We start from the raw sequence: 12768 nt of genomic DNA, 5'->3' as shown, positions 1-12768 counted from the left end.
GCCAGGGATTTTAAATGAACCCTCGGGTGGCGTTTGTCCGTGAAAGAAGACGGCACCCTACAAAGGCAGTGTCCCCAATCACTGCCCTGGGGCATTGGATCTTTGTTTAGACCAGAGGAAAGAGTGCCTCCTACTGGCCCTCCAACACCACTTCCAGCAGCACCTTGGTCTCCCATCCAGGGACTGACCAGGACCAACCCTGCTTAGCTTCAGAAGCAAGCCAGAGTGGTATGCAGGGTGGTATGCTGCTGGCCAGTTAACTAGTCCAATGCTCTAACACCTGATTACATTGCACTCCACGAGGAGCCTGCCTGTTAGCGAATGCAGAAGCTAAGGTAAGTTGCTAGCTAGCATTAAACTTATAAAAAACAATCAATCAATGACTGTCATTGTTCCAATGTGTACTTAACCATAAACATCAATTCCTTTCTTAAAATCAATACACAAGTATATATTTTTAAACCTGCATATTTAGCTAAAAGAAATCCAGGTTAGCAGGCAATATTACCAGGTGAAATTGTGTCATTTCTCTTGCGTTCATTGCACGCAGAGTCAGGGTATATGCAACAGTTTGGGCCGCCTGGCTCTCTGCGAAGAATTTTACGTAATTATGACATAACATTGAAGGTTGTGCAATGTAACAGGAATATTTAGACTCATGGATGCCACCCGTTAGATAAAATACGGAACGGAATGAACGTTTTGTTTTCGAGGTGATAGTTTCCGGATTAGTCAAAGGTATATGGTTTAGAGAGAAATAGTTGACGCGTTATAATTCCTGTCATAACTTGCGGCTGAACTTGAAAGGGGTACCTTCTTTATTTTACCGTTTATGTCTTCCATAGAGAATGTCTTGATCTACTTCAAATAAGGTCTGTGTTTAGCTGAGGAGCAGACTGACAGGGGACCATGCAGACAAGCTCTGCTTTCTGCACTACAACCTAAAACTTCTTAACTGGGAATATTGAAGACCCATGAAAGCTGGTGGTTCGTTTTAACATATGTTCTCATGTTATTTGAGACTAAATASATTTTATTTATGTATTATATTAAGTTAAAATAAAAGTGTTCATTGTTCATTCAGTATTGTTGCAATTGTCATTATTACAAAAATGTGTGTGTGTGTGTGTGTATGATATATATATATATATATATATATTTTTTTTTTTATTATCGGTATCGGCTTTTTTTGTCTTCCAATAATCGGTATCGGCGCTGAAAAATCATAATCGGTCGACCTCTACTCTGTAGTGCCTTGCGGGTTGAGGCCGAGCAAAATGATTTGGCATTTATGTGTTGCCAGCCTAGGGTCATGCACAACTCATAAAGCAAATTTTAAACTTTTATTCAAAAACACAAAATACTGTCAAAAAATGAACAATAATATTTTGGACAATAATAAAATGAACAATATATTCATAATATTTTGGCCAAATCAAACTTTATTTGTCACATGCGCCGAACACAAGTGTAGACCTTACCGTGAAATGCTTACTTACAAGCACATAACTCTTCTTGAACTGCACTGTTGGTGAAGAAAATATTTACCAAATAAACTAAAGTAAAAAGTAACACAATAACATAACAATAACGAGGCTATATGCAAGYGGTACCGAGTCAGTGTGCAGGGGTACAGGTTAGAGGTAATTTGTACATGTAGGTWMGGGTGTAGTGACTATGCATAAGATAATAAACAACGAGTAGCAACAGAGTACAAAACAAATGGGTCAATGTAATAGTCTGGTGGCCATTTGATTAATTGTTCAGCAGTCTTATGGCTTAGGGGTAGAAGCTTTTAATTAGCCTTTTGGTCCTACACGTGTGCGCTCCATGCGGTACCGCTTGCCGTGCGGTAGCAGAGAAAACAGTTCATGACTTGGGTGCTGAGAGTCTCTGACAATTTTATGCTTTCCTCTGACACCGTCGCTATTATATAGGTCCTGGATTGCAGGAAGCTTGGCCCCCAGTGATTGTACTGGACCGTACGCCACACCGTCTGTATTGCCTTACCGGTCAGATGCTGAGCAGTTGCCACCAGCGCGTGATGCAACCGTCAGGATGTTCTCGATGGTGCAGCTGAAATAACCTTTTGAGGATCTGGACCCCATGCCAAATCTTTTCAATCTCCTGAGGGGGGAAAGGTGTTGTCGTGCCCTCTTCACTGTCTTGGTGTGTTTGGACCTATGATAGTCATTGGTGAGTGGACACCATGGAACTTGAAACTCTTGACCCACTCCAATATGCCCCGTTGATAATGGGCCTGTTCGGCCCGCTTTTCCTGTGTCCACGATCAGCTCCTTTGTCTTGCTCAACATTGAGGACATGTTGCCTAGCACCACACTGCGCATTCTCTACCTCCCTATAGGCTGTCTCATCGTTGTCGGTGATCAGGCCTAGCCACTGTTGTGTCTCCAGCAAACTAATGATGGTGTTGAAGTCTGTTTTGTGTCACGCACATCTATGGGTGAACAGGGAGTACAAGAGTGAATATAAGTACACACCCTGAGGGCCCAAGTGGTAGGGGTTGTTGCTACCCTTACCACCTGGGCGGTGGGTGCCTGTCAGGAAGTCCAGGATCCAGTTGCAGAGAGAGTGTTTATCCCAGTTCTTAGCCTTAGTGATAAAGCGTCGTGGGCCCTATGGTGTTGAACCGGAGCTGTGCTGTAGTCAATTAACCTCCCTGGGATCGTTCGGGATGCTAGCGCCCACCTCGCCAAGCAGCCAGTGAAATGCAGGTGCCAAATTCAAAACAGAAATCTCATAATTAAAATTCCCAAAACTTCAAGTATTCTACCATTTTAAAGGTAATCTTGTTGTTAATCCCACCGCAGTGTCCGATTTTTCAAAAAGGCTTTACTGCGAAGCACACAAAAACATTATGTTAGGTCCACCGCCAAATCACAGAGAAAAAAAGACAGCCATTTTCGCCAGCCCCAAAAGGATGAGTCACACAAAAAGCAGAAATATAGATAAAGAGGAACACTAACCTTTGATGATCTTCATCAGATGACAACTCATAGGACTTCATGTTACACTAATACATATGTTCTTGTTTGAGTTAAAGTTCATATTTGATACCAAAAACCTCAGTTTACATTGGCGCCCATGTCAAGAAATGCCTCCAAAAAACACCTGGAGAAGTGCACGAGAAGGCCACATCAAATAACAAAAAACTCATCCATAAACTTGATGAAGAGTACATGTTTTACATGAATAAAGAATAAACTTGTTTCTAATGCAACCGCGTGTTCCAGATTTCAAAAAACGCTTTACGGCCAAAGCACAATATTACATAATCTGAGTACAGCGTTCAGCCACCAAAGCAAGCCATACAGTTACCCGCCAAACTTTGGAAGTCAACAAAGTCGAAAAATAGGCATTGATAAATCTTCACTTACCTTTGCTGATCTCATCGGAATGCACACCAGGACTCCAAAGGACAATGTTCGTTTGTTGATTTACTCCATATTTATGTCCAAATTACCTCCGCTTTGTTCGCGCGTTGTAGTTCCAACTATTCAAAGGCCACAGATGCCGAGCCGCAAACAATCCAGACAAAGTCACAGAGTCTCCATTACAGTTTGTAGAAACATGTCAAACGATGTTTACAATCAATCCTTAGGGTCTTTTTATAATTAATCTTCAATAATATTCCAACCGGACATTAGCGTATTCATTACAGAGGAAAAAGAAGGAACGGCGTGCCCGCGTAGGAAACAACGCATTGGCCTCAGCCTAGTCCACTTGTTGAAACAGCTCTTATTCGATCCCCTTCCACAATAGAAGCCTCAAACAACTTTCTAAAGACTGTTGCCATCTGCTGGAAGCCTTGAGAAGTGCAATCTGGCCCCATAGACACAGCATATTGGATAGGCAATCACTTAAATGAAACTACAAACCTCAGATTTCCCACTTCCTGGTTGGATTTGTCTTAGGTCTTTGCCTGCCATATGAGTTCTGTTATCCTCACAGACATTATTTTAACAGATTTGGAAACTTTAGAGTTTTCTATCCAAATCTACTACTTATATGCATATCATAGCTTCTAGGTCTGGGTAACAAGCAGTTTACTCTGGGCACCTTATTCATCCAAGCTACTCAATACTGCCCCCCTTTCCCAAAGAAGTTAACAGCGTTCTCACATAGGTGTGGAAAGGGCAATGTGGAGTGCGATTGAGATTGTGTCATCTGTGGATCTGTTGGGGCGGTATGCGATTTGGAGTGGGTCTAGGGTATCCGGGAGGATGCTGTTGATGTGAGCCATGACCAGCCTTTCAAAGCACTTCATGGCTACTGGCGTGAGTGCTACGGGGTGGTAATCATTTAGGCAGGTTACCTTCGCTTCCTTGGCCGCAGGGACGATGGTGGTCTGTTTGAAACATGTAGGTAATACAGACTCAGTCAGGGAGAGGTTGAAAATGTCAGTGAAGACACTTGCCAGTTGGTCCGCCCATGCTTTGAGAACATGTCCTGGTAATCCATCTGGCCCCGCGGCTTTGTGAATGTTTACCTGTTTAAAGGTCTTGCTCACATCGGCTACCTAGAGCGATATCACACAGTCATCCAGAACAGCTGGTGCTCTCGTGCATGCTTCAGTGTTGCTTGCCTCGAAGCGAGCATAAAAGGCATTTAGCTCGTCTGATAGGCTCGCGTCACTGGGAAGCTCGCGTCTGGCTTTCCCTTTGTAGTCCGTAATAGTTTTCAAGCCCTGCCATATCCGACGAGCGTCAGAGCTGGTGTAGTATGATTCAATCTTAATCCTGTATTGACGCTTTGCTCATTTGATGGTTTGTCTGAGGGCAACGTTGGATTTCTTATAGGGGTCCGGATTAGTGTCCCACTCCTTGAAAGCTACAGCTCTAGCCTTGAGCTCTAATCACATCAAATGATATTGGTCACGTACACATGGTTAGCAGATGTTAACTTCTCTAGGGTAGGGGGCAGCATTTGGAATTTTGGTTGAAAAGTATGCCCAAATTAAACTGCCTGCTACTCGGGCCCAGAAGATATGATATGCATATAACTGGTAGATTTGGATAGCAAACACTCTAAAGTTTCCAAAACTGTTAAAATAGTGTCTGTGAGTATAACAGAACTGATTTGGCAGGTGAATACCTGTGCATAATCCATTCAGGAAGTAGTAATTTTTTTGTGTGTAGTTTTCTATTCAATGCCATTACAGTATCCATTGACTTAGGACTCAAATTGCAGTTCCTATGCCTTCCACTAGATGTCAACAGTCTTTAGAAATTGTTTCAGGCTTGTATTCTGAAAAAWTAGGAAGTAAGAGCAGTCTGAAATGAGTGGACCCTAAAGTGTTACAGAGCTTTTTCATGCGCACGACCGAGAGAGTGCCTTTCTTGTTTACCTTTTATATTGACYACGTTATTGTCCGGTTGAAATATTATTGACTATTTAGGCTAAAAACAACACGAGGATTGAATTAAACATCGTTTGACATGTTTCTATGAACTTTACGGATACAATTTGGATTTTCTGTCTGCCTGTTTTGACTGCGTTTGAGCCTGTGGATTACTGAAGAAAACGCGCAAACAAAAGAGGTTTTTGGATATAAAGAGACTATCGAACAAAGGAACATTTGAGCAAATGAATGTCTGCTGAGTGCAACCATATGAAGATCATCAAAGGTAAGTGATATTTCTATCTCTATTTCTGACTTGTTTAACTCTTCTACTTGGCTGGTTACTGTTTGTAATGATTTGTCTGCTGGGCTATGTTCTCAAATAATCGTAAGGTATGCTTTCGCCGGTAAAGCATTTTTTAAATCTGACACAGTGGTTGGATTCACTAGAAGTTAATCTTTAAACCTATGTAAAATATGTTTTGTTTCTGAATTTTTATAATGAGTATTTCTGTATATTGAATTTGGCGCCCAGCAGTTTCACTGGCTGTTGAAGAGTGGGACGCTACATCTCACGTACCCTAGAGAAGTTAATGTGAGTGTAGCGAAATTCTTGTGCTATGATAGATGCGGATGTGCCTGTCATCCATGGCTTCTGGTTGGGATATGTACGTACGGTCAGTATGGGGATGACGTCGTCGATGACTTATTGATGAAGCCGGTGACTGAGGTGGTGTAGAGATTCATTTTTTTTCTCTGGTTGCACATGTGACATGCTGGTAAAACTGTGGGAAAACTAATTTAAGTTTGTCTGCATTAAAGTCCTRGGCCACTAGGCGCGCCGCTTCTAGGTGAGCATTTTCTTGTTTGCTTATGGGCTTATAGAGTTGTTTGAGTGTGGCCTTAGTGCCAGCATCGATCTGTGGTGGTAAATAGACAGCTACGAATAATATAGATGAGAACTCTCTTGGTAGATAGTGTGGTCTTCAGTTTATCATAAGGTACTCTACCTCAGGCAAGCAATACCGCGAGACTTCTTTAATATTAGASATCGCTCACCAGCCCAGCCCTAGTGTGTGTGTTGTCCTAGGAACCTCTTCTGTCTTTGCCGCAGGTCTGTGTTCTGTTCATGTAGACTTTGTTTAATTGTGAAACGAATCTGATGTGAACACATCTAAAGCTGCTCCTTCCCTCCCTCCATCATGACACTGTGCTCTCACCCTCCTCTCCTTCTCCTTCCCAGAGTCTGCCTGCCTGTGAGGGTGTCCCCGGGTCGTGGTCGGGGCCAGGCACCGGTGACATGTGGCATTGTGATATCTGTCGCCTCCTCTCTCCTTCCACCACACCAACAGACACGCTTATAAAATGGCTGCAAAGGTCACACTGTTCTCTGTGTGTTTTCACTCATCACAGCCCCAAGGCTCATTCCAGCCTGTTTTCTTAGCTTTTTAATTTTAGACATTCACTGGCGAGCCGAGTTTCAGGGCGCCACATGCATCCCTTGGAAGAGGAGGGCACTGTGGGGGGGGGGGGGTTTGTCGCTAGCTGACTGGTCCAACATAAGTCACCTCAAGTGCAGCAGCGTCATGTTAACTGTGATGTGCCATGGCAGACTACAGCACAGACACACACTCAAATTATTGTCCTCGTTGGACATAATAATGACCTAATAAGATTTAGTGGTTCAGGAAGAGTCACATTTTTTCTCRGTTAAAGGGATACTTTGGAATTTTGAGTCAGATGAACTCGTGTATACCATTTTGATGTCTCTGTGTCCAGTATGAAGGAAGTTAGAGGCAGTTTCCTGAGCCAATGCTAACTAGTGTTACCCACAGACTTCCAGTCAATGCTCTATCTGCTAGCATGCTAAAATCGAATCAAATTTAATTTGTCACATGCGCCGAATACAACTGGTGTAGACTTACCGGGAAATGCTTGCTTTACAAGCCCTGCCCAACGATGAAGAGTAAAATATGTGTATATATATATATATATATATGAGGAATTACGTTTTATTTATATATCTATATTATATATTAGATACTGTATGTACATGAAGGCAGGATAAATTGACTAGGCATCAGGATAGATGATAATACGAGCAAAATAAAGTACAGAGTAGCAGCAGCAAATAATGAGTGTACAAATGTGTATGAAAGTGTGTTTGTGTTGTGTCAGGGTGTGTGTTGTGTGCATCTGTGTGGGAGTGTTAATGTAGAGTGTATCTATATAGTCTAGTGAGTGTGCGTAGGGTCAGTGCAAGATATAGTCAGTGCAGATAGATTGGGTACCATTAATTGACTATTTAGCAGTCTTATGGCTTGGGGGTAGAAACTGTCTCGGAGCGGTCCGAGCTGATGCTCCTGTACTGTTTGCCGGACGGTTTGGGTGGCTGGAGTTTTTGGCAATTTTTCGGGCCTTTCTCTGACAGACGTCCTGGATGGCAGGGAGCTTGGACCGAGTGATGTACTGGGCTGTACGCACCAAGCTCTGTAGCGCTTTCTGGTCAAGGGCGGTGCATTTTCCAGACCAAACAGTGATGCAGCCAGTCAAGATGCTCTCGAAGGTGCAGTTGTATGAATTTTTGAGGATCCAAGGGCCCAGGCCAAATCTTTTCAGCCTCCTGTTTTGGACCATATTAGTTTGTTGGTGATGTGGACTCCAAGGAACTTGAAGCTCTCGACCCGCGCAACAACAGCCCTGTTGATGRGGATGGGGGCGTGCTCTCCCCTCTTTCTCCTATAGTCCACGATCAGCTCCTTGGTCTTACTGATGTTGAGGGAGAGGTTGTTGTCCTGGCAACACACTGCTAAGTATCTGACCTCCTTTCTGAAGGCTGACTCATCACCGTCGGTGATCATATATACCACCGRTGTGTCGTCAACAAACTTGACAATGGTGTTGGAGTCGTGTGGGGCCACGCAGACATGGGTGAACAGGGAGTACAGMAGGGYACTAAGCACACACCCCTGAGGGGCCCCCTTGWTGAGGGTCAGCATGGCAGAGGTGTTGTTGCCTACCCTCACCACGTGGGGCCGGCCCGTCAGGAAGTCCTGAATCCAGTTGCAGAGGGAGGGGTTAATCCTGAATGAATTGTGAATAATGATGAGTGAGAAAGTTAGAGGTATACTGTAAATATCATACCCCCCAAAAAATGCTAACTTCCCCTGTTATTGTAATGGTGAGGGGTATGATATTTGTGCGTCTAACTTTCTCACTCATCATTATTCCCAATTCATTCAGGACTATCCGTAATCATGGTTGCATCCACATTAATGTAGAAGTGTTTAGAAACATATTATATTCTTATTTTCAATAAAAGTGCCTCCAAAATGACAGAATAAATTTACCATTCATTTCAATTGGGCACAAAATAATCTGAAACACAACCAAAACAAACAGCCAATGCATTCAACATGTTTCCTGAGTCACAAGCTTGATGTAATCATTGTGTTCTAGGAATATGGGACCAAATACTAAACTTTTCACTATATCAATACACATATATGAATTTGTCCCAATACTTTTGTTCTCATAAAATGGGGGGACTYTGTACAACCTGTATGGATAAAAATACCCTCAAATGAAAACTGACAGTCTGCACTTTAACCTCATAGTCTTTGTAGTCTTTTTGGTTTGGATACATTCTCAGTGTTGGGACGACATTGTCTATGCACTAATTGATGAAGCCCTTAACTGTTGTGGTAAACTCCTCAATGCTATCGGATGAATCCCGGAACATATCCCAGTTTGTACTAGCAAAACAGTCTCTTACATCTGATCACTTCCATATTGAGCCCATCACTGGTACTTCCTGTTTGAGCTTTTTTGTAAACAGGAAGCAGGAGACTGGAGTCATGGTCAGATTTGCTGAAGGGAGGATGAGGAGGGCCTTGTATGCATTTTGGGGGTAGAATAAAAGTTTAAGAATAAGCGTTTTAGCACCCCTAGTGGCGCAAGAGACTTGTTGGTAGAAGTGAGGTAGGTGGGTTTTAAGTCTCCAGGAAACGCTGCCTCTGGGTGAGCGTTTCTTGTTTGCTTATGGTTCGAGAATGGTGTGTGGCTTGTGGAGGATGTAGCAACAGCGGTGATGCATTTTCGGATGAGAATTCTCTTGGTGGATAAAAGGGTGTGCAGCTTACCCTGAGGTATTCTATACTGATCAAAAATGCAAATGCAACATGCAACAATTTCAAAGATTATGCTGAGTTACAATTTATAGAAGGAGTCAGTCAATTTAAATATATTCATTAGGCCCTAATCTATGGATTTCACATGACTGGGCAGGGGTGCAGCTGGTTTATCCCACAATAAAGCTTTATTACAGACAGAAATAGACCTCAGTTTCAACAACTGTCCGGGTGGCTGGTCTCAGATGATCCCGCAGGTGAAGATGCCGGATGTGGAGGTCCTGGGCTGGCGTGGTTACACATTTGCGGTTGTGAGGCCGGTTGGACGTACTGCCAAATTCTCTCAAACAACGTTGACAAAACTGCACATTTTCGAGTGGCCTTGTATTGTRCCCATCAAAAGATGCACCTGTGTAATGATCATGCTGTTTAATCGGCTTCTTGATATGCCACACCTGTCAGGTGGATAGATTATCTTGGCAAAGGAGAAATGCTCATTAATAGGGATGCAAACAAATTTGTGCAGAAAATTTGAGATACATTTCAGGTAACTTTTACTTCAGCTRATGATACATGGGATCAGCACTTTACATGCTGCGTTTATATTTTTGTTCAGTATATATCAGGTGGGCAAAAGCTGCTGGCYGATACCCATAGACTTCCAGTCATTATGCTAACGCTAGTTAGCAATTCACTAGCGCTAGTTAGCAACTTCCATCTCTGCACGCAGAGACATAGAAATGGTATCCACATCTGATGCTGGGGGAAGTAGATAAAAGGCCTCATTGGCAAATCCTGAATTATCCCTTTAACTGTAAATATGCATAAATAATCACTAAGTTCAATGTTGTTTTTCTGGACAGGAAATGCAATGTTCAGCAGAAAAACGAGGAGATGAGATGGATTCTGCTTTATCACACAATCTATTGTAAACGATTCCATGTTCAACATGCTGTAAAACTCAAATCATAACTGCAAGGGAAAGCATCAGGGGTGTAGGCCTACGTGTGTGTGTGTGACTGTGTTGTCTGTGTCGGCCTTGCAGAAGCCGCTTCAGCCGGACATGGGCCACAACTCTCTGGCTAACTTCCAGATTGAGAAGAAGATTGGGCGGGGCCAGTTCAGTGAGGTGTACCGGGCCAGGTACCTGATGGACAACACCTCCATGGCCCTCAAGAAGGTTCAGGTGAGAGAGGCGCACACACACAGCACACATCATCATTTTCCCCCCACCTTTCAAGATACCCAAGGACACATTTCAGGGGTATGATGTCACCAATTTTCCTACATATTCTCAAACTACTTCATATTTTCTAGTTCATAGAGAAAGATTGATTTTTAAATTGTATAACCGACTRAAATCAAGATCTATATATGAATGTTTATCAAAGTTAGCTGACTAACTTATCAAATTTATTAGTGTACTTGCTGAAAGCAAGACCACTCTAGAAATTACACATACTCGTATTATTATAATTTGCCTTCTTCCGCTCGCCCTCGTGCTTTAACCGTTTAAAACATTTTGGGGGCATAAAATAATTAGCACAAAATAATCCACCAACAGTAATGGTAACTCTTGAACTAGAGACACCAATCTAACTTTCACATGTTCAGGCTATCTGATCAATCAATCACTCAATCGATCAATATTTCCATCTACCTACTTTTTCAACTATAACCAGTCACTACCGTTACTACTGCAGTCATTAACACTGCTGCAACTTATTTTACAACCATAAATACTTTAAGACAAGCTAACAAGTACACACATTTTCTTTAGGAAATATACTTTTGTAGTTCATCCTGCTTTGTGATRATTACTCTCTACTAGTGTATACACYATATACCGGTCCAATAATGTCCACTTCACTTTCATGCGTATCTCATGTAGAGCATCTGTGATCAGCCAGCCGATATCTCTTTCCAGCCATCACTCACCTGCATGTCTCTCCATCCGCTCTTCCTTTGCATCTATTCCCTCCATCAGTTTTTTAACTAGTAGTTTGAAGTTATTGATGGGAGCGGGGTTGCAGACCCTGATGTCTTCTGTTGTTACATTTGTAAATGTTTTACATTAGAGCAGGGTGGCAGAAGCGAGCACAGTTGATACATTGTTATTTCATCGCTGGTATAACCAAGAGCAAAAGGCCAGTCTGAGTAGGCTTTGCAATTGGCAAGTTTTGCTAGTCACAGAGGAAAATGAATGACAACTTGGCGACAGGAATCTTTGCAGCTTTACAGCAAAGAAAAGGCGTGGTCCTACTAGCCCAAAAGGTTAGAAAAACTTTGCCCCATACTTACCAGAGTTTCTGTTTTTTTCTCCTGTACGATTAATGGCCAGCATATGATGACTAATTTCAAAAACAATGTCGCAGGCCATTTTTTAAATTACATTACTTTGGACGCCCGCCTTTTCTCCAAATTTTTCGTGGTAATCCATCTGTTAAGTAGTTTTACTGATCTTAGAAGGTTTCGGTGGCAATAACAGGTGAATAGAGGCAAGGTGTTCTTGGCAGATACGGGCTCGGGAGAGACGAAGGTCGAGAGCCATGCGTCCTCCGAAACACAACCCAACCAAGCCGCACTGCTTCTTAACACYGCGCGCWTCCAACCCGGAAGCCAGCRGCACCAATGTGTCGGAGGAAACACTGTACACCGTACGCGCACCTGCACTGCGRCCGGCCCGCCACAGGAGTCGCTAGTGCGCGATGAGACAAGGATATCCCTACCGGCCAAACCCTCCCTACCCCGGACGACGCTAGGCCAATTGTGCGTCGCCCCATGGACCTCCCGGTCGCGGCCGGCTGCGACAGAGCCTGGGCTCGAACCTAGAGTCTCTGGGATGCAGTGCCTTAGACCACTGCGCCACCCGGGAGGCCTGTCGCAGGCCATTTTTAAAGTAATCCTGTTCATTCATGTTACCGAGCTAGCTAACAACCTATTAACTTGACATTAGCTCTAGGCAAATTAGATTGACACGAGTAAAGTAAAATGGTCTGCTACTCATGAGATGTGCTTCAAAGGTAGGATTTATATAAGTCTAATGTAAGCCTAAGCTATATATAAAAAAATCTACCGCTTTCTGGTGTTCCTTAAATTCTGTTTGGTGCCTAATCCTTTTAAAGTTGGGAGAAGTTTTTGATGGAGGGAGATTCTTCTCTATGTTAACTGAAGAGTAAAGAGGGTTTCATGCAGTGTTTTCCCCTTACTGCCACAATGACATGCAGATCATAATGCATGTATATTCCTTCCTCCCATTCCTCCAGCCAAATCACG

At 43.0% G+C, this 12768-nt stretch overlaps 1 protein-coding gene across 2 annotated transcripts in view; it reads left to right on the top strand.

The window, feature by feature from the left end:
• nek7 (NIMA-related kinase 7) overlaps positions 1-12768 on the top strand; it is a 157164-nt gene that overhangs the window by 89330 nt on the left and 55066 nt on the right. For both annotated transcript variants that reach the window (XM_023998175.3, XM_023998176.2), the window contains one exon: positions 10538-10678. In XM_023998175.3, the coding sequence (XP_023853943.1) occupies positions 10538-10678 (141 nt within the window). The remainder of the gene's footprint in view (positions 1-10537; positions 10679-12768) is intronic.

The sequence above is a fragment of the Salvelinus sp. IW2-2015 genome, linkage group LG13 (assembly GCF_002910315.2).
Source record: "Salvelinus sp. IW2-2015 linkage group LG13, ASM291031v2, whole genome shotgun sequence".
Classification (NCBI taxonomy): domain Eukaryota; kingdom Metazoa; phylum Chordata; class Actinopteri; order Salmoniformes; family Salmonidae; genus Salvelinus; species Salvelinus sp. IW2-2015.
The sequence above is the reverse complement of the archived record's forward strand: the minus strand, read 5'-3'. Positions and strand labels throughout refer to the sequence as shown.